Raw genomic sequence first — 21,885 nt, 5'->3', positions numbered from 1 at the left:
TTTTAAACACTACACACTCCTCCACAGATAAACAGACAGCAGGACAGGATATGCAATATACTTACTAACTATTCATTCCACACATACATTCTATACATGTCACACATACGTTCTATACATGTGAGAAAGTCTTTGATTTATAGTGAGTGTCTAGTTTTTTCAAGCACTATGTTAATTATTCAAAGTAGGAGGTTTCAGCCAGGGACACAACTAGCATATACGAAGGGCTTTTGGTAGACCTAAACAAAACAGGACCCCTTTAACTGGAGTCATCATGGTTTGTCAAACAGACTCAGGATAGATATTAGTCTCTCCCTACCCTTTTCGCCTGGCATTTTTATGCAGTGCACAAGCTATACAACCATTCACAGAGCTCCTGTTTTCAAGACTAAGCAAACCACCTGTTTCTTGGGGCTACATTCTTAGTCCTGGCAACTCAACTCACAACAGCATGCCTGCACTCAAAAGGGGAGCTGCGAAGGCAGGTGAGCATTGGCTGTGCTCATTGTGACTGTAGTCACTCAGAATTCATGCTTCCCAGCAATCTTCACTAGTAGCATGAAATTATTTGGAAAGGTTGATGAAAAAACAATTAGTATGTCTTGCTGTTCTTCATAAAGCATAACCTAACACTTCTATAAAACAAAGATGATGTCAGTTCCCCAACATTTTGAATAAAAAGTTTCAAAGTCATTCAGTGAACATACAGTTGATGAATATGTGTCATGGTTTTTTGCACAGGGATGTCTAATGAGATTATTGTAAACACTGGAGAACAATGAAATGCTACAACAGTTACTATTAACAGCTCTTGCTGCTTTATTCTTGAAAATGAAGGCAATAATTTACTGTTTCCTCATGTGATACTTGTATAACTAAGTATTTGGGATGTTGAATTGTACAATACATGTAATCTGTACCCATATACATTGTCAACATTATACAAATATATGCCAAAAAAATCACAATCTAAAAGTGAAATACACCATCAACAAACCAAATGTTTTGTCTATATATAACAGCACTATTTTAAATTTTTTTCATTTTAAGGGGGCCAGTTTTCTGGGATTGTGAGAATGCCACGAGGATGAGATTACTGTTGTAACTTGCAACGTATAAAAACAATAAGCACTTTTATTTGCTTTAAAACATACCTCCAAACATGGTAAGTCCAAATGGGTGTGTCATCTGCTCTATATGGCCCAGTCTTCTTCTGTCTAAACCATCAAACGTGCTGTGCTCAATTTTATCAAAATAGGCATCTACCCAGTATAACCGTGAAGCACTACAATAATAAAATATTTAGTTACCGCACTTTGGAAGGCCAAGGTGGGTGGATCACCTGAGGTCAGGAGTTCAAGACCAGCCTGGCTATCATGGTGAAACCCCATCTTTATTAAAAAAAAAAAATTTAGTTACCTCTTATCCAAAAACTATCAGAGTACCCTTACTGAGCTCATTCAAAAACAATAGGGTCAGTTGACATATTTATTAAACAAAGTTTTTTAAATTTAAATTACATTTATTAAAAATTTCATAGTTTTATGTCCCCCAGAAAGAGACAGCTACTTTCATGAAGTGGCTTTCAATTAATTAACTTAGAAAACTTACAATGTTGCTATCTTTGAGCCAGGAATTTTATTTTTCTTCTTGTGAAATCAACAAGTTAAGAAAAACATTGGTAGTAATCTACGTTTTAAAGGTTAAATACATTTCTTCCCTTCTTTTCTCCCATAAGTTACTTCAGCCTTTCATCTTTATAAGCTTATTTACTCTATCCCTTTTCCTATATTCCTAGATAGACAATTGATTTATTGAGAACCATATCTTATACTTTTAAAGTTCTCCCAACGTGTATGTAAGCAAATGTGCATTTGTTGATTGGCTCCAAAGATTTCCTAAACTCAAGATACTCCCTGTAAGAAATTACACACAGCCTGTAGTTCATCAAATCTGTACCCTACTTCCAATGGGGCTTGGGACCCACCTCCCCCATCCTGAGTTTCCACTAAATCTTGTCATTCAGCTTTCTCTAGTAATTTCCTCAGAATACTCATGAATTCATTAGTTTTCACCACAGCAGTAGCTGGCCAACTATGTTTATGTTCTTTGTGTTCTCATTCAATATTCTTCTCCCATCGCCAATTAATTATTTAAAATTCTATGAGGGCAAGCAGTCCCAGTTTCCTTACTCCATCGTACCACCCCAGACTGCCTCATTATGTGTTCTGCAGTAAAAGGGAACTAAGTAACGGGGATGATGATTCCTACTTACACCCAATCGATGGCCAAGCCATTGGGCCATCCAAGAGTAGTGTTCACTATAGGCAAGAGGTGAGATCCGTCGCTCCATGCTCTCATAATTTTAGCAGGACGGAACCAATCAGTGAAGAATAGATACCTAGAAAAAGTAGTCATAAATCAAGGCTGTTAACACTGGGACAAATTACATGACTTCAAGAGATTTAGAACAAACAGATTCTCCAGATACTGCAACTGATTTTGCTTTCTGTATATGCAATTGAGCTTAATATATTTAGTGTATAAACATATTTAGTGTATAACTGACATAATTCTCAGTTAAAATTTTAGTTATCAACATGTAACCAAAGCCACAAATACAAATGGCATTAAAATGGGCATTGAGAGAAGAGAACCACTGTCTTAGACTTTAGAACCTAAAACTATTGTTTAACATATTCTCTAACAAGACACAATTCAGGTTACCTATTAAATATTCCATGCTGTTAAATAAAATAATAAACCACAAGCAGAGCAAGAAAACAGATTTCAATCTCTTTCTCTCTGGATTAAATATCCAGAATCCTCTAGTCATTCTTCCATAAGGAATTGATAAATTTCCAGGAAATTATTCATCTCGGATGAGGAGAGCATCCAAATCAATGCAATGCAAACAGTATCTTACCCAAGGCATTTTTTAATACTCTGAAGAGTAGAAAAAGATAAGTCTAGAGGCAAAAAAAAAAAAAAAAAAACACCTTTTTCTCTTTTTCTCTTTCATGGGGTCCAGAAGAATCAAAATTAGTCTTTTCCAAAATGTAACTTTCTAAAATGTAACTACTTCATATCATTTTAAAAGAAAGAGTCATCAGGAAAGGAATCAACAGTTTTTCAAAACCAGAGGCCAAAGGTTTGGGTTAAGACAAATTCATTAGAAAAATAAACTGTTTAACTTGGTATAGGGCAACGAGATTTCTTATCAATAATAACATCAGTTTTAAAATGTGTTTCTTTTATTATCTTACAGAGAGAAAATTAAAGCAGACACTCTAGAGGCAGCAGACTTTCTCAGGCACACAGGCATTCCAGTCAGACAGGTCTGGAATTTGAATACTGACCGTTGCCCAATAGCTGCGGGCCCTTTCACAAGTCACTTTATCTCACTGGGCCTTAGATTCATTCTCTCTAAAATGGGTGTTTACACATACCTCCTTCACCAACTAGCTTTGGGAGCCGGTAAGATTATACACCTAACGGAAGCACAGGGACAGATGTTCCCTGGGAAATCAGGCGTTAGTGAGTTACCAGCCGTCTTTTTTAATCATTCCACTCATATACAACACATAGCTCAGATTTGTTCTGAATAAATACAGTAGCTGTTAAACATATTTAAATAAGAAAGGTAGGTAGGAACCAAAAAGGAATACTGTGAACTCTTCTGTCTTTCCTTGTCTGGCACCACCAATTACAGAACAGTGAAACATGAAACTTTGTGGTCTGAAAAACTTTTTATGCTGAAAACTGCTGAATGATTAAGCAAGTTTTGCTAAGCTTTATATCAATATATTAAAGCAGGGAAAGAATTTGAGTCTTTTCTGTTAATTCCGTTGCCTATTGACTCCTTCTCTACTGAATCTATATCACATTGTTTGGTCCTCTGCAACTGTGAAAAACACTACACTTCAATGAAGACTAGGAAAGCCAAAACTTAGAAGAAAGGTTTTGGGTTTAAAAACAATTTTTTTACTCCCCCAGAATAAAGTTTTTGAAGGAGAAAAATGAATAGTGAAGCTTATGCTAAGGAGATAAAATTTAAGGTGATTTCAATTAATACAGTTCAATCTTACATTTGCTGAGCTTACCAAATCCCGAGGACATCACTTCTCAATGACTGTAAAAGACATACAGTTTCAAGCTCTTAGGAAAACATGAATACACTTACCCAGCAAGAGGATGAACTACCACTGATCGTGGGTTATTTAAATACTGAACTACTGTGCGTCTCATTTTATCAGCTAGTCCCATGACACTGATACTCTTGTAATGAGAGTCTGTCCAATAGAGATTCTTTGAAATCCAATCAAAAGCCAAACTTTCAACATTTTCCACCCTGTTAGCTGCGAGAATTTCTCTTCCTATAATTTAAAATATGGACATGTTTTAAGCTAAATATATTTTGTAAGACATCAACTTTCCTACTAATGCATACTGAAATTTTGTGTCAGAGTTAGAGCGTATTTCAGGAATACATGTGGAATTCTTTAAAAAAAAAAAAAAAAACTCTGTAAGCTGCTGAGCAATAACATGAGATAAACGTAGAATCTATCCATTCCTCAAACTTCGGATCTCAAAGAATAGATATGATACTGACAAACAGAACCAGGAATGGTATGGCCTGGATATACTCCCATGTTCAATCTTCCAGAAAAAATTTCTCACTGCAGAACATCTGAAGAAGAGATACCTGAGTTCACCTACTACCACCCGGAGACAGCTCTGATAAGCTGACACCACCAGGTACGACCTGAGGGTAACCCTGAGGTATCATCGCCCAGCCCTCTCATCAACAGTCTTCCACAGCCACAAAGTTGCCAAGTTTGGGAAAAGACCAGCAGAGATACCAGAAGGAAAATCAGAACTGAGTTTTTTTTTTTTTTTTTTTTTTTTAAAAAAAAACCACTTTCCTCTTTATGTAGTTGTTACACCTTCTTTTCTCCCTCTTTTTTCTTTTTTTCACTAAAGACAATCTGAATCAGAATAAACAGCCATACCTCTTTCTTTGCAGTAGGAAGAAAAAAATCCTACTGCTTTTTCTATTCATTTATCCAGCGAATTGTGAAAAGAAAGTTCTCTATGTGATAGACAATTGACTAGATATTTAGAAAACACAGTACTGCTAATAGTGATAATAATTACAGCTTAGATTAAATGTGCACTTACTATGAGGCAGAAACTGGACTGAGTACTCTACATGGATACATCCATCATCACAGCCACTAAGTCAAGTAGGCCTTAATATCATTCCTATTCTATAGATGAGGGAACCAAGCCAAAGGGAAGTGAAGCATCCAAAAAGAAGTGTGGACACCACCCTCAGGGTAATTCATAGTGAGGTGGTGAAAGAGGAGGCGGCAACTAGGCCAACAGACAAAAATAAAAGCGTAACGGGTGCTGAGATGGAGGGATGCATAGGATGGTCTGAGAGCACTGACTCCTAATGGACCACATGGCAAGGTGGAGGTCTGGGGTGGTTGACAGAGACAGAGATTGAAAACTCTATATGTTCTAGGAGCATGGCTGGAGGTTAACGTGTCAATGTTAGAGGCAAAGGAGAGAGAGATGTTGATGATGACCACCAGGTGGGGATGGGGCACCAAGGAAGGGGTGAGTGGTCATGCCCTTCCTCTAAGGCCTGTGAGAAGTTGGATGAAGTATCCACTTGGTTTAGAGGTGATTGTAGGATATCCAGGTGAGTTATCCAAAAGGCAGCTGGCACTGTGAGTCTGAACCTCAGAGAGAGAACTTGCATAGAGACTTTATCATGACCTACAAGAAGGCTTCCTTGGTCTTTCCCTTATTCCCCAGGTTAGGAGGAGAAAAACTCAGTAAATGCACTATATCAAAGTCTCCCCACAATTATTTATAGTTGCTACACAGATGGTAATCAAAGGCATGAAAGGTACAAAATTATTTAGAGAGAGGAAGACCAATGCTGAACACCAGATTTACAGTTTTTTGTAGAACAGGCAAAGGAGAAAAGATCTCCAGGGTACACTAAAAAAAAAAAAAAAAAATGATTAAGAAATACAAGGAAATCCAGGAGTGTGCTGTCATGGAAGAAAGAATTTTTTTTTTTTGTTTTTTTTTTTGAGACAAGAGTCTCGCTCTGTCGCCAGGCTGGAGTGCAGTGGCGCGATCTCGGCTCACAGCAACCTCCGCCTCCCGGGTTCAAGCAATTGTCCTGCCTCAGCCTCCCAAGTAGCTGGGACTACAGGTGCGTGCCCCCACGCCCAGCTAATTTTTGTATTTTTAGTAGAGACGGGGTTTCACCATGTTGGCCAAGATGGTCTCGATCTCTTGACCTTGTGATCCACCCGCCTCGGCCTCCCAAAGTGCTGGGATTACAGGCGTGAGCCACCGCGCCCGGCCAGAAAGAATTTTTGAGAGAAGACGGCCAAAGTGCCAAATGCAGGACTGAAAGGCATTATTTAGTTTAACAAGAAGAGATTGGAGGTGACCAGGATGAGAGGGGTTTCAGTCACCTGGTGGGCAGACTGCAAGAGGTGAGGAATCAATAAGAAATGTGGAAGAGGGGATAGGAAAGTGCAAATCAATCTTTCAAGAAACTTGACCATGAAATGTGAAGGGGTTATCACTAAAGAGGAACATGGAGTGAAGGGTAAGTTGCATATTTTTTAGGATGGAGCAATTTGAGCTTATCTGATGATAGGGAAAAGTCAGTAGAAAAAGAAAATTTAGAAAATAAAAGGGATCACTAATGGAAGGAGTTCTCCCGAGGGCTTCATTAAGCTAATCGTGACTTTTAATGTGTTTCTTCTTTTTCTTTAGAGACAGGTGTCCCCTAGGCTTAAGTGCAGTGGCACAATCATAGCTCACTGCAGCCTCGAACTCCTGACCTCAAATAATCCTCCCAAGTATCGGGCACTACAGACACACCACCGCATTGGCTAATGTGACTTCTGACAACTCATTTCCTGCATATACTGTGTACACATTTAAAAAAAAAAAAAAAGAACAATATAATGCCTTCCTCACCAAAGTATAGAGAGTTTAACCAATGACTATGAAGAATATTTTAAAGGGTAGCTTGTTCAGCATATGGACTTGAAGTTTACCAAAAATACGATGAGAATTCCAGATCAACAAAACAAAAAGAAGCTGACCTGTGGAGGTGCCAATGGGAGACTTGACCTGTGTGCAGCTGAGAAAGCCAGTACTGCCTTTTGCTGAGAACCAAGCTCGACTGCAGTTCTCCAAGCTCAGTGGGCCTGATTCTAAGTCCTCAACAAAGATAATTTCTGGTTCAAAATAGCAGATTGACCAATCAAACTTGTTTATCTCCTCTTCCTTCCAAACGCTACTTAAAAGACGGTAAAAGAACAGCAGATGAGCAATTCCAACAAAGGTTTGAAAAGTAAGTTATTGGAGGAGTGATAACTCAATCAAGAAGGGGAAAATGCTACAAACTAAGTGTCCACAGAAGAGAGACACACACCCACATATGCAGAAGCCTCAGTGCACTCACACTCAGAGACACTAGGTCCTAAGAAAGGCAGGGGTAAGGAACTAAGGGGCTCAGATAAAGTCAGGATAAGGAGCAGTCCAACGCCCAGGTCCCTCCCAGATTCTGAGTATCATGCCACTCCTCTATCTCCCATAAGGGACCAGAGATTTTCTTCTCTGGAGGAGCTGAAGCAGAATGGCTATGGGTTCGGGGCAGAGTGCTCAATGGATAACTGGGATGGACGTGGAACTGAGTACAGGAGGATTATAGAACACTGAAAGGGCACCCTCAGCTCCCTTTCCTCTGTCCACTCACAGAACATACACCACCATCTCCCCACATCTTCTCCTTACCCCAAGAAGGAGAATGAAGGCATCTATGAAGGAGAAATTAATCACCCCAGAACAGACCACCATCTCCGCACATCTTCCCCTTACCCCAAGAAGGAGAATGGAAGCATCTATGAAGGAGAAATTGATCATCTCCAGAAAAGAGTCACTAATGCTGCCTTAGGGAGCAATTTGGCAACAAAGCCACCTGCCCACCTGCAACTCACCAGCTAACAAGGCCTATCCACACATAGAGACTTTCTGGTGAGGTTTTATAACCTCACACTTAATACCAAACTAGCATCACAGACATTTGGAGAAAGCTTCCATCACAAAGAAGAAAGTTGAAAAGAAATCAAAAGGAAAAAGGAATCCAGAGAAAATGGAAACAGAGGAAGATTAATTTTGAATGTCATATCCATATTCATATCAAGGTCATATTCATAGAAATGGTATTCAGAATGGCACTGGACTCAACACTGGATGCTAGAGGTCACTGGAGCAATGTCTTCAAATTCCAGATTTAAATTAACTTGCAACCTATACCCAGCCAAACAGTCAAGATGGTGAGCAAAATAAACACGGACATTCAAAGACTCAAAATATATGGCATCTACTTATCCTTGTCAGGAAGCTACTATATAATGTGTTTCAGCAAAATGAGGAAATGAATCTACAAAGAGAAATAAATGGCCTGCCACAAATAGCAGGTCCAGTGCAAGGGAAAAGCAAAGAGAAGTCAGAAAACAAGAGCTGTGCGCCAGGCCAGAGAAAAACCAGTCCCAATTGGAACAGGGGAGAGAGGCTCCAGAAGGAAAAATATATAGATAGATAGATTGCTTTTTATCTTGTTTAGGCATTTGATAGAGCTATTGGGGCATTTGGGGAAAATATATTATTGTTATATTAAAAAAAGTAAACAAATAAAGATGGAGCAATTGTCAAAAATTGTCAGGAAATGTCATCCTAGAATACTAACTGGCTAAGCAGTGACCAATATTTATATTTATATTATATTAACAATATAAACACATAGTATTAACCAAAAATTACAATCTAGCTTTTTAAGGAGAATGGGGGGATGGATGTCCAAAGCTGGGAGAGAAGAATGATGTAAGAAACCAAAATGCTCACCTAGAACCAGGAAGTAAATATCAAAAATGATAAATCAAGAAACAGTCGTATAAACAAAGTATTTAGAAACAGTCAAGAGTTGTTCCCTCCCCAGAGCAGGTCTAGACTGGGGGCAGGGTAGGGTGGGGAAATATGGTTTTATATTGATAACAGATATAATGATATCCAACATTTACTGAATATTTACTATTTTCTAGTCATATACTCTAGGTGCTTTACACATATTATCCTAAAATTCTCTCAACAACCTTATGAACAATGTATGACCTGCATATTTAGAAAACTGAGGCATAAGGAAACTGAGTAACTTCCTCAAGGTTACAAAGCTAGGAAATGTGGGAAGCTGGGATTCAGAACCAGGCAGTGTAGCTCCTAAGCTGGCCCTCTTAGTTGGTATGTTATACTGCTTACAAATTTTATTACTATACAAGCTAAACCATCGGCATTTACATAGTCCAGCATCCCTAAAGAGATGTCTTCCCCTTTAATCATTCTGGCTGCTTGAGTATAAAAAACAGTTTCTAATAAATTAATCTGTTAATGGTTTCATGCACTTGACATTCCTTTTACATTAATATTGGTCATTGTTAAAATACACACATGTTGGTAACACGGTTTTTTTTTTTCCGAGATAGGGTTGCACTCTGTTGCCCAAGCTGGAGTGCAATGGTATGGTCATAGCTCACCACACCTTGGAACTCCTGAGCTCAAGAAATCCTTCCACTGCAAACTCCCAAGTAGTGGGGACTACAGGTACATGTCACCATGTCTGGCTAATTTTTTTCTTTTTATGGTACAAGTGGGATCTCACTATGCTGCCCAGGCTGGTCTCAAACTCCTGGCCTCTAGTAATCCTCCCATCTCAGTTCATAAAGATAACTTGTTTCTAAAATGAAGGAAAGGTGTTTGTTTTACCTTAATCCATAAAAAAGCAATAGATTTATTTTCTCAATCTAAAACGATTTAGGAAGCTTAGTAAAGACTCTGCTTAAGAAGTAGATACCAAGTTTTAATTATCAAGTTAGTATCACTGCAATAAACAGGCAAAACATCTACACACACACACACACACACACACACACACACCACACAAACTTTTCTCACCTGTACCATCAATCTTTTGTTTAAAAATCATGTGTTTTGACGTATCTGAAAAAAAGATAGTTCTTTCCTTGGCATCAAAATCAATCCCAACAAAGAAAGAAGGATTCCCTGAAACTGGAACCATGACATCTTTCTGGGTAGACAAGGTGAATGGGATCCCACGAACAGCAAGTTGGGATGAAAAGATGAGGAAATTCTGAATAGCTGTAGGAAGAGGAACACAGCACAGTCAGCCAGAGCATGGTTCTTGCCCCTCCTCCCAAATTCCAGATAAATGCATCCATAGAGCAAACATTAAATCGTAAAATATAACTCTGAAATAAATATAAAAAATAAATTTGTGGAAAACATAGAAATAATAGAGAGAAGGAAAAAAAAAGGTAACCAACTGTGAGGGTGATACAAGTATTAAATCTTCCTTCTTCCTAAAAAAGTATCCTTAAAATTTATTCATATGAAAAATGATATCCATGTGCGTAATTTATAAAATAGTATTAGCTGAACTCTGTAGTAATTCCATAACAATCCTCAAGTTGGATTAACTTTTGCATAGAGATCTACACCAAGAACCTCACTGTAGATACCACGATAATTAACAGTAAGCAGAAATATAAAGAAATAAAGGAGTTAAAAAAAAGGGAAGGAAGGAGAGGGATAAAGGACATAGGTAAGAAGAAGTGCTGTTTAAATTCAAAGATTGTGACAGTATGCCAGGAAATCAAGAAGATGAAAGAGGTGTGCCCAAGACAAAGATAAAAATTGCAGGAATGGAATTTAAAAGCAAAATTATTAGACAACCCACTAATGATATAATAGCTATAAATACACATTTTTTTTTTAATGAGGGTGATTTCCTGAATCTAGGACTAGTTAAGAAGTTAACAAATTTGTCTGAGTTAGAATAAGAGAATTTATATACTGTGCTAGAAACAGCAACATCTGGAGAGCAAGAATTTGTCACAGGCACAGAAAGGAGAGTTGTAGGAGTGAAAATAAGAAAAACAAATATTGTAGGAGTGCATTTCATCATCAGCTGGGGCCCAGACAATGGCTTAAGTATGAATAAATGTGTAGGAAACCAAAGAGGAAGAAAGAAAACCTTCAAGGTAAGAATAAAATCAGGTATATGGAGGCAGATACAAGAAAGTTTAAACTGAAAGGTGAAACCATACGTGAGGAACTGAGTCACTCCAATGCTCAGGAGTTTACTTTGGAATACAGAAAAAAAAAAAAAAAAAAGTAGATTGAATTCAGATGATGTGATTACCTGATTGAAAGGGGCACAAGTGGTGGTCTAGGAGGAGTCAAAGTGGGGAGAAGTGCCGTACTTTCCATCAAAGTTAAGGTTAACATCTAAAGTAGAAAAGGTATACGTAGTATAGAAAAGAGCTCAAAGTCAATAGGATCTGTCATCGGATAGGATTAAAATAGAAAAGAAAAGAAAAGAGCTCAAAGTTTAATCATATAGAATTTCAAGATCTTGGTTAATAGGAGAAAAATGTTTCAAGAAACAAAAGAGAAACAGCCCAGCACTTTGGGAGGCCGAGGTGGACGGATTACGAGGTCAAGAGATTGAGACCATCTTGGCCAACATGGTGAAACCCCGTCTGTACTAAAAATACAAAAAAAAATTAGCTGGGCCTGGTGATGCACATCTGTAGTCCCAGCTACTCGGGAGGCTGAGGCAGGAGAATTGCTTGAACCCGGAAGGTGGAGGTTGCAGTGAGCCGAGATCACGCCACTGCACTCCAGCCTGGTGCCTGGCGACGGAGCAAGACTTTGTCTCAAAAAAACAGAAAACAAACAAAGGGGAAAGGGAACCCAAGAAAACCCTAGATGTGGGATTAAAGCAAAATCCCAAAAGACAGAAAATTACATTTTCAAACATAGCTCTGTGTATAGTAGAAGTGGTGCCTACCAAGGAAGACACCCTGTGGGCTACGGAAAGCTTATTTGCAGTGAAGAAGTTAGAAAGGGAGCTGGCCCAGTTCACAAGCAGCAGTTAGTCTAGTTAGAAGCTTCGACATGCCTACACCTGTGCCACCTGCCAACAACATCCAAAACAGATTTCTTTTTTTTTTTTGAGACGGAGTTTCGCTCTTGTTACCCAGGCTGGAGTGCAATGGCGCAATCTCGGCTCACCGCAACCTCCGCCTCCTGGGTTCAGGCAATTCTCCTGCCTCAGCCTCCTGAGTAGCTGGGACTACAGGCACGCGCCACCATGCCCAGCTAATTTTTTGTATTTTTAGTAGAGACGGGGTTTCACCATGTTGACCAGGATGGTCTCGATCTCTTGACCTTGTGATCCACCCGCCTCAGCCTCCCAAAGTGCTGGGATTACAGGCGTGAGCCACCGCGCCCGGCCCCCCAAAACAGATTTCTTACCAATGCAGCGGCGCTCATCCATATCCAGTTGGAAGCCGAATGTGCATTTGCAACGGAAACCCAAGCCATCATTATCTGTTCTGTGGCTGAGGACACAGACCTGCTCACAGCCTCCATTGTTATCTTTACATGGATTGGTAGCTGGAGGGAAAAATGCACAGGGATAAATTGCAATTAGAAATGTGTAATTATCCAAGACATGAAGCTACTGCTAGCCTTTTTCACCTATAGTTGAAATAGAGTAATGAATTAGCAATGCTTTGAAAACATCACTAACTGGTTATTACCGAATATATCCACATCTGGCTACAGTAACCCTCCCAATTTTACTGCTGCTCACCCATCCACTCACCAAATGATGGTGGCAAAAAAAAAAAAAAAAAGAAAGAAAAGAAAGAAAGAAAAAGAAGGGCGTGGTGGCTCACGCCTGTAATCCCAGCACTTTAGGAGGCCGAGGGGAGTGGATCACAAGGTCACGAGATCGAGACCATCCTGGTCAACATGGTGAAACCCCGTCTCTACTAAAAATACAAAAAATTAGCTGGGCATGGTGGCGCGTGCCTGTAATCCCAGCTACTCAGGAGGCTGAGGCAGGAGAATTGCCTGAACCCAGGAGGCGGAGGTTACGGTGAGCCAAGATCGCACCATTGCACTCCAGCCTGGGTAACAAGAGTGAAGGAAGGAAGGAAGGAAGGAAGGAAGGAAGGAAGGAAGGAAGGAAGGAGGGAGGGAGGGAGGGAGGGAGGGAGGGAGGAGGGAAGGAAGGAGAGAGTAAGGACTCCTACAGCTGTCTCCCCAAAAATTACGTCAGAGTATGTCTGCTATCCTCCATGATTAGAAATAACTGTCAAAAATACCCAACACTTCACCACTTTTTTGCCATTCATAGGATATAGTAAATATTACTCACTGGATGCTTACTTTGTAAGTAAACCAACTTAATAACCAATAGCTCTAAGAGGTATTATTCCTCCAATTTTACAGAGGAGGAAACCAAGAATCTAACAGTTAAACAACTTGCCCAACATTATTCAGCAGCTAAACAGCTTACCCAGGATTCAAAGCCAGATCTGATTCCAAAAATCAGGTATATGGAGGCAGACACAAATGTCTGCAACACAAACTAGTTTCTACTTCCAAAAGCCACTCTTAAAGTAGTGACCTTAAGAAGATCACACTATACGGTACAAAGGCTGACACAGCTAGAAATTTTATATCTGCTTTTAAGATTGTCTTCTTAGCCTTTGAATTATCCTTTAAAATATTCTTTTTATCTTCTTAGATGGATTGATTTGGGGACACAATAGGCAGATGTCATTCTCAGCCAAATAATGGAAATACTCATTTGAGTGAACACGTCGATCATTGATCTAATGGATCTAATGTGAAGGCAGGTCTAAGTTTAATAGTTGTGAATTGAGTGTAAAAACTATTCCAAATAGGTATTTCCAAAAATGTTTTCAGATAAAATATATATTTTCAGGTAAGTATATATTTTCCCAGAATGATGACATTGAAGGATATTCATCTAAATATGTCAGTTCTAGTGGCTGGGCTTTTGTTAAATTAACCAAATTACTTTATAGTCTTTTCATCCTAAATAGATCCATCACTTAACATGAAAGTTTTAAAGCAAATCTGTTTTTCTCTAAATTACTGTTCACCAATATTAAACTTTCTATCAACATAGTAGAATTTATATTTCTTTTTCTTTGATCCACAAGCAAATAGAGAAAAGAGCCATATACAGTTCAGAGAGATGCATCAAAGCTCAAGCTATAACCTGGAAACATAAACAAAGCTTGCAATAGGCCAGGTGCAGTGGCTCATGCCTGTAATACCAGCACTTTGGGAGCTGAGGCAGGAGGACTGCTTGAAGCCAGGAGTTCCAGAACAGCCTAGCCAACATAGTGAAAACCCAGTCTCAGAAAAAAAAGAAAAAAATGTATGGTAAAATAACAGAAGAAGACTAAACAGTCCAGAGAGACACCAAACCCAGTTGGCCTAAGACAGATTAATCAGAACCAAAGAACAGGTGCCATACACATGCAACAGAGAAGAAGAAAGAAATGGTTCGGACACGACCTAAAATGAACACTTAGACATGTCATTTTTTTCTATGGGACCTGTTTCCTTAACTGTAATATTAGAAGTTTGAAATAGAAGATGTTTTTCCTAGTAGAATGAGGATAGGTATTTTGGTTTGGTTTGTGAGCTACTATACCCTCAAGCATCTTTATACGTGCCAATAAATGTCTGTAAAATAAATCTCTAAATTCCCTCTAGATCCATCATTTAACTCTAAAATACATCACTTTCTCCAAGAATGTTCCTAATCTGCAGAACCAGTTTCAGAGAGTTTAACGCTCTGGGTAACCCTTCATATACTTGAGAATGCCACCCAAATTACATGAGATCCCCATTATTAACTTCCAAAGCTTTGAGAAAACCTTCCCATCAAGTCTGGTACCAAGCATGGCTACCACTTTTCTGAGGCTTACCATAGGGCTGCCTGAGAGGATGGTAAACAGTCACTCCATAGGGCCTCAGGGAAGTCTGGTAGTACACTTGTGGGTTGGTCTCTGTGAACTTGTTTGCCTTCAGCACGGCCATCTTTGTCCAATCAGTAAAGAACACCTGACCTTCAAATAAGCTTATTCCAAAAGGATGAGGAATGAGGGAGCCTCCATGAACTACAGTCTTCCTGTTATAAAAGATACATATATATCATACAATTTATTAGTTTTGCTTTATCATAATTAAAGCTGTAGTTAGTTCACTTAAATGCCTGAAAAGCTAAATAATTTCTTTTCACAAATATGGAATAGATAGAAAAGATATATTTTAGATGTATATTTATTTCTATCTACATATGGTAGAAAGATTTTCATGTTGTCTCTTGAAAAAGACCCTTGAGATATAGGTGATGGGGAGGAAGGCAGCAAACCACATTGCCGTGTATGTACCTATGCAACAATCTTGCATGTTCTTCACATGTACCCCAAAACCTAAAATGCAATGCAATATATATAAAAAATTAAAAATTTAAAAATTTAAAAAATTTTTAAAATAAATAAAAAGACCCTTGAGACTTACATTCCGGTCCCAGTCAATCCTTTAGCTTGTCCTAGGGTTTTTTTTAGAATTTACTGTTTTCCCATTTGCTCTTCATTCCTTTTAGGTTGCCCCACATCTAAAAGACTAAGATGTGAAATAGCATTTTGAACACCATGGGTGAAAGAGTATACCAGGACTTTGAAAGTCTGGGAGAAGATGGCTTCACCAATTATTTTCCACTGCACCACTGACCATTTCCTAGCAATTAGGGAGCAGAGCAGTGAGTGGTAGAGCTCAAGCCACAGCAGACACCCAGGTCTGTTCCTGACGTCACTATAAGGAGAGCAAGAAACGATGCCACTACCAATCTTATGCATCTGCTTGATGAAAATGTCAACTGATCATACTTGTAATGGAGACCCAAAGCCATTTAACTGGGATAAGAAAACAGAAGTAAAATTTCCACTAAGCAAAGAGTGTAAATCAACAATGCTCCCCATGACTACGTTTCCATAAACAATGATTCCGTTAGACACATGAACAGGGTGAGGTGGAGGACAGTTGATATGGGAAAACTCTTATTTTCTTTATTTGGGCATAATACAAAGACCTCAAAGAAAAATCTTACCATCCCCTGAAAACTAAAAAGCACAATAGAGCTCTAAGAAAAGATTTGAAGATATTAAAGCTGGGAAACAGGCTAAAGAGGAGTAAACAAAGAAAAGTGAGGTGACAGGTTAGTGCACACTTTGAAACATTCCATAATGACATGGTACATTAAGATCGGAGAATAGTTTCTTTTTCAATTAGCAAATTCCAGAACCCTGAATGCCACCTGCTGGCAAAGCAAGAGATTTTATGATTTCAGCTCTACTCGTGAGCTTTAGTATTTCTTTGATGTTTCTTCACAGTCAGCAAACCACTCAAATCTTTCCAAATCTTCATTGATTTTTATCTTTTATGCTTTACTTTTTTTACTTTAGTAAAAAAAAAGATTGAGACTATATAATGTAATGCTAAAACATCCCAAAGAGGAAAAAAAATAGGCAATTTCACAATTGTTTCATGTGACTTACTGGGTTAGCTAACTTTTTCCCAAAATTTATTCATATCCTCCACATGGAAACTAGTCTCAGTGATACGAAGTCACCACATTAATACCCAATCACTTCATTTAACCAAGCAGTTCTAAGGATATACAATCCAGTGGCAAACTGTGATATCACCCTTACAAAATGGAAATACAAGGGGAAACAAAACTATCATATTGCTTTCATTGAGAAAACAATAAAATCAGGTCATTGGGAAAAATTTAAATAACCAGCCTATTTGCTGAATCCACAAAGAATAATTTTTGGGTCAAAATTTGAAGAACATGTTTTACTCAATTTTTGAAAATACCAAAAGGAGAAGTTCTAAAGTAGTTTTTTACATTAAATTATCATTAACTCTAACCAGAGTAAAAAGATCAAAAAAAAAAAAGTGCCATATTCAGCCAGGTGCAGTGGCTCACGTCTATAATCCCAACACTTTGGGAGGCCGAGGTGGGCGGATCACTTGAGGTCAGGAGTTTGAGAGCAGCCTGCGCAACCTGGTGAAATCTCATCTCTACTAAAAATACAAAACTTATCCAGGCATGGTGGTGTACGCTTGTAATACTAGCTACTAGGGGGCTAAGGCAGGAGAATCACCTGAACTTGGGAAGCAGAGGTTGCAGTGAACCAAGATCACATCACTGCACTCCAGCTTGGACAACAGAGTGAGACTCCATTTCAAAAAAAAAAAAAAAGTGCCATATTCTACATTCAAATATTGCCATTTAAGTATCTTTGTATACCAAGAAAAAATACAATAAAGAGAATTTCTCCTTGAAATGTGAAATATATAAGAGCAGAGTAAAATCCAATTAATTCCAGTGGGTAACATCAAATACCTAATAAAACGTGCATTTATTGGGGGAAGGTTGGAAAATTAAAAGGGAAAGTGGTCTTGAGAAATAAAGCACAAATGAACTCAGGAGAGAATGAAAATAATGTGCATCATCTGGGACTGAGGGAGAAGTTGGTGAGGAGAAATCAAAGAACAAATGCTGGAGGTTAGATTTAATTAGCATTTACCTCTTGTATTATGGGACACAAGAAAAGTTAACAAAACACAGCAGGTCACTTCATGCAAAAAATATCAGTACAAAGATCATTAAATCTATCATGTCAACCAACAAGGCAGTATTTTAATTCTGGTCCTTTGATATTCCTCTCCAGCCATCTTATACACTTTCCCCAAAACTTACAAAGCCATAAAAAATATTTCTTACCGGGAGGCCAAGGCAGGTGGGTCACCTGAGGTCAGGAGTTTGAGATCAGCCTGGCCAACATGGTGAAACCCCACCTCTACTAAAAATACAAAAATTAGCTGGTCGTGGTGGCAGGTGCCTGTAATCCCAGCTACTCAGGAGGCTGAGGCACAAGAATCGCTTGAACCTGGGAGGCCGAGGTTGCAGTGAGCTGAGATCACTCCACTGCACTCCAGCCTGGGCAACAGAGACTGTCTCAAAAAAAAGAAAATACTTCTTACCTTTGAATTCCATCATAAGTTACAGTTTCAATGTAATCAAACCGAGAGTCAACCCAGTAAACACGCTTCGATATCAAATCCAGAGTTATCCCAGCAGGCCATCCCAGCTTCGTTTTCACCAAGTCCTTACGGTTGCTGCCATCCATGAACGCCCTTTCCAGCTTAGGTTCCCCAGAAAGGCTCTCCCAATCTGAGAAAAATAAATAACTACAAAAGAAAAACAGAAAATGAAAGAATCTGGTATTTTACAAGTTTACTCATGAATTTTTTTTTTAATAGTGTGTTTGGATCAATGGAAATTTTATCCCGCTGATTAGAGAACCACAAGTGTATAACACAACAGGGAAATTAAGTACTTTTAAAAACAGAGACTGTGGGATCAACAGGAGCATCAATGGTTCCAAATAGCAACTATTATGATGCACTAATATGGTGGCCTAAAAGTTCATAGTCAGCCAGTCAGGCACAGTGGTTCATGCCTGTAGTCCCAGCACCTTGGGAGGCTAAGGCACAAGGATCCCTTGAGGTCCATAGTTCAAGACCAGTCTGGGCAACACAGCAAGACCCCATCTCTACAAAAATTAAAAACTTAGCTGGGCATGATGGCACCTGCCCATAGTCTCAGCTACTCAGAAAGCTGAGGTGGAAGGATTGCTTGAGTCCAGGAGTACAAGGCTGCAGTAAACAGGTGATTGTGCCACTGCACTCCATCCTGGGCAACAGAGCAAGAACCTGTCTCAAAAAAAGAAAATCATATTCACCTTCTGAAGTTTCTCCTCTGTTCCCTTTATCTGTCCTTTGCTTCTCTTTTTTACACCCAGGAAAACTTATAACTACCTTTTAAAATAAGCTATCAAGCAATTTTACTCCTCAATTTTCCTTTCTGAGGCACAGCCTGAGAACATTTCCATCATTTTCAAGGAAGGACAGCTGATATAATGAAGTAAAATTGAATAATCATCATTCGCCAAGACTAAAATAGCCTAAAGCTTATCCAAGGGTCCTAAGACCCAATTGTGAAATTCTAGGAGAAAGCTAAGTCTCCTATAACACTTCTCAGATGTGGAGATCGGGAAATCTGAATTTAAATCGGAAGAAAAGCATTATCAGGTTGCTGGGTTGATTCAGACTGAACAACTTGTAATGAGATATTAGCATTGATATCTCAATCCCAGCCTGTATCAAGAAAGTTCTGAAAGAAATAGTTCCAACTTCTTTTCCCATCTTTAAAAATATTTACAGCTAATTCATGTTAGAATAATCATCTTAATAATAATAAAACATAAGTAATGTTCAGTTGCAATAATATTATTAGATTGAGTTAGAACACAGAATCCAATCTCTTAGCTAGAAAAATGTGGCAAACATTAAGATTCGTACCCCCAAAACAACAAGTATTTTTAGTACACCAGTAGGTATGTTTGGATGACATGTCCTTAAATAGGATTATATTTAATAAACTCTCCTAAAGCTTCTATGAATAAGTGCACAAAATAGACATGGGTTCTAGAGTACAGAGCCTAAAAGAAATCAGAATGAGCTTTCAATTAATCCAATGGCTATGCAATGTATAGGGGGAGAGATAAAATTCTAAAAATACAGGAATCAATGTTTTCACATCACTTACCCAACAGTTGGGTCCACGGCAATTCCTCTAGGATGCCCCAAGTTTTCAGTTATAAGGGTAACCCGGTAGCTTCCATCCAAATTTACCATATCTATGCGGTTGACCTTGGTTTCCACCAGATAGAGTTTATTATTAACCCAGTCCACAGCCAGGTTCTCTGGAGTTTCAACAGAAATATTGAGAACCTCTTGGATATTTAAACCATTAATGTCAACTGAAAAAACCTAAAAGAAAAACCAAAATTATTATATTTCTTCACCATAACTAACCACGTGTTTTGTTTTGACTTTTTAAGCTAAAATCAAATTAGAATTGCTAAAAATCCAAATTCCCAATTTTTAGAAATTTCACGTTATTTAAATAAATGAGAATTGTATTGATGGTACAATAAAATGTGAAAGGAAGAAATAAATAAAATTCCATAACTCTTTAGGAGTTTCTGAAATTTATGTTTCAAAAATCTCTATTGCATTACTCCAAGTTGAGATGAAACCCATCACACTTTACTTTCCAAATAAGACAGTGTAACAAAATTTTGGCCATTAAACAAAATACTGTCAATATTTGTTACTAAAACCCCAATCACAGCTCAATTTAGAAAATGCAGGTAAAAATCTGATTTTTATCATCCAGAAAAGAAGTGTGCTTTTTACATTTTAAATGATCAAATATCAAAAATTACGATCAAATATCTATCCAGTTTTGAAAGAATGTCTACTATGTCTTTTAATTAGGCTTTTGGACTCTACTTCGAATACAATTAAAAGTTGCTCAAGGCTAATCCATATAATAGACTGCTTTGTTTAATAGGTCACAGGTAATAGTATAGCATGGAAAAGGTGCTGATTAACATAAAATATCTCAAGGGCCTTTTTTGTTAGAAAACAAAGGAACTTTCCCCTCCACTCCCTCCAAAAGTGGAAGCTATCAACACTTTGTGCTCAGGGTTCCATTCAGCTCCTGAAATTTCTATTTACCTTATTTTGCACGGTGTCTGTCCAAAAAACTCTTTGCAGGTGATAGTGGAAAGCCACACCCATGGCCACTCCACGATTCTGAGACTCCACTAGGATCCGGAAGTTCCTTCCATGAATATCACCAATTAATAAATCCCGACCATTGGAGAAGATAACGGAGGTCTCGCCAACTAAATGTGAAGAAGGAAGGTATCACCACTCCTTCAGGTGAGCAAGGATGGGGAAGCAGCTTACAACTGATATTTTTTTGCTTTTTTAAATGCTATCCTCTATGTTATCTTACCTGATTTTAACATAAACCTATGAGGCAGACGGCGGCGGCGGGCGGCGCGGAGCGGCGGCGGCGGCGGGCGGCCCGGGGCGGCGGAGGAGGAGGGCCTGGCGGTGGCCGCGGAGGGCGGGGGCGGCGGCGGCGGGCGGCGGCGGCGGCGGGCGGGCGGCGCGGAGCGGCGGCGGGCGGGCGGCGCGGAGCGGCGGCGGGCGGCGGCGGCGGGCGGCGCGGAGCGGCGGCGGCGGCGGCCGGCCCGGGGCGGCGGAGGAGGAGGGCCTGGCGGTGGCCGCGGAGGGCGGGGCGGCGGCGGGCGGGCGGAGCGGAGCGGCGGCGGCGGCGGCGGCGGCGGCGGCGGGCGGCCCGGGGCGGCGGAGGAGGAGGGCCTGGCGGTGGCCGCGGAGGGCGGGGCGGCGGCGGCGGGCGGCGGCGGCGGCGGCGGGCGGGCGGCGCGGAGCGGCGGCGGCGGCGGCCGACCCGGGGCGGCGGAGGAGGAGGGCCTGGCGGTGGCCGCGGAGGGCGGGGCGGCGGCGGCGGGCGGCGGCGGGCGGGCGGCGCGGAGCGGCGGCGGCGGCGGCGGGCGGCCCGGGGCGGCGGAGGAGGAGGGCCTGGCGGTGGCCGCGGAGGGCGGGGCGGCGGCGGCGGGCGGCGGCGGCGGGCGGCGGCGGGCGGGCGGAGCGGAGCGGCGGCGGCGGCGGCGGCGGCGGCGGCGGCGGGCGGCCCGGGGCGGCGGAGGAGGAGGGCCTGGCGGTGGCCGCGGAGGGCGGGGCGGCGGCGGCGGGCGGCGCGGAGCGGCGGCGGCGGCGGCGGGCGGCCCGGGGCGGCGGAGGAGGAGAGCCTGGCGGTGGCCGCGGAGGGCGGGGCGGCGGCGGCGGGCGGCGGCGGCGGCGGGCGGCGGCGGGCGGGCGGCGCGGAGCGGCGGCGGGCGGCGGCGGCGGGCGGCG

General features: G+C 40.7%; 1 protein-coding gene across 1 annotated transcript in view; it reads right to left on the bottom strand.

Annotated features, from left to right (window-relative positions):
* Window positions 1-20,969, bottom strand: part of LOC135273584 (low-density lipoprotein receptor-related protein 2-like) — an 86,987-nt gene extending 66,018 nt beyond the window's left edge. Inside the window, exons 1-10 of the mRNA XM_064372773.1 lie at window positions 20,957-20,969; window positions 20,674-20,843; window positions 19,697-19,920; window positions 18,070-18,276; window positions 14,940-15,142; window positions 12,439-12,579; window positions 10,054-10,257; window positions 4,184-4,376; window positions 2,276-2,401; window positions 1,155-1,285 (exon numbers count right to left, since the gene is read on the bottom strand). Coding sequence (XP_064228843.1) covers window positions 1,155-1,285; window positions 2,276-2,401; window positions 4,184-4,376; window positions 10,054-10,257; window positions 12,439-12,579; window positions 14,940-15,142; window positions 18,070-18,276; window positions 19,697-19,920; window positions 20,674-20,843; window positions 20,957-20,969 — 1,612 coding nt within the window. The remainder of the gene's footprint in view (window positions 1-1,154; window positions 1,286-2,275; window positions 2,402-4,183; window positions 4,377-10,053; window positions 10,258-12,438; window positions 12,580-14,939; window positions 15,143-18,069; window positions 18,277-19,696; window positions 19,921-20,673; window positions 20,844-20,956) is intronic.
* Window positions 20,970-21,885: the final 916 nt, after the last annotated feature.

The sequence above is a fragment of the Aotus nancymaae genome, unplaced genomic scaffold, assembly GCF_030222135.1.
Source record: "Aotus nancymaae isolate 86718 unplaced genomic scaffold, 86718_ANA_hifiasm-v0.15.2.pri h1tg000008l, whole genome shotgun sequence".
NCBI lineage: Eukaryota > Metazoa > Chordata > Mammalia > Primates > Aotidae > Aotus > Aotus nancymaae.
Note: the sequence above shows the minus strand (reverse complement) of the source record. Positions and strands in the feature narration are given on the sequence as shown.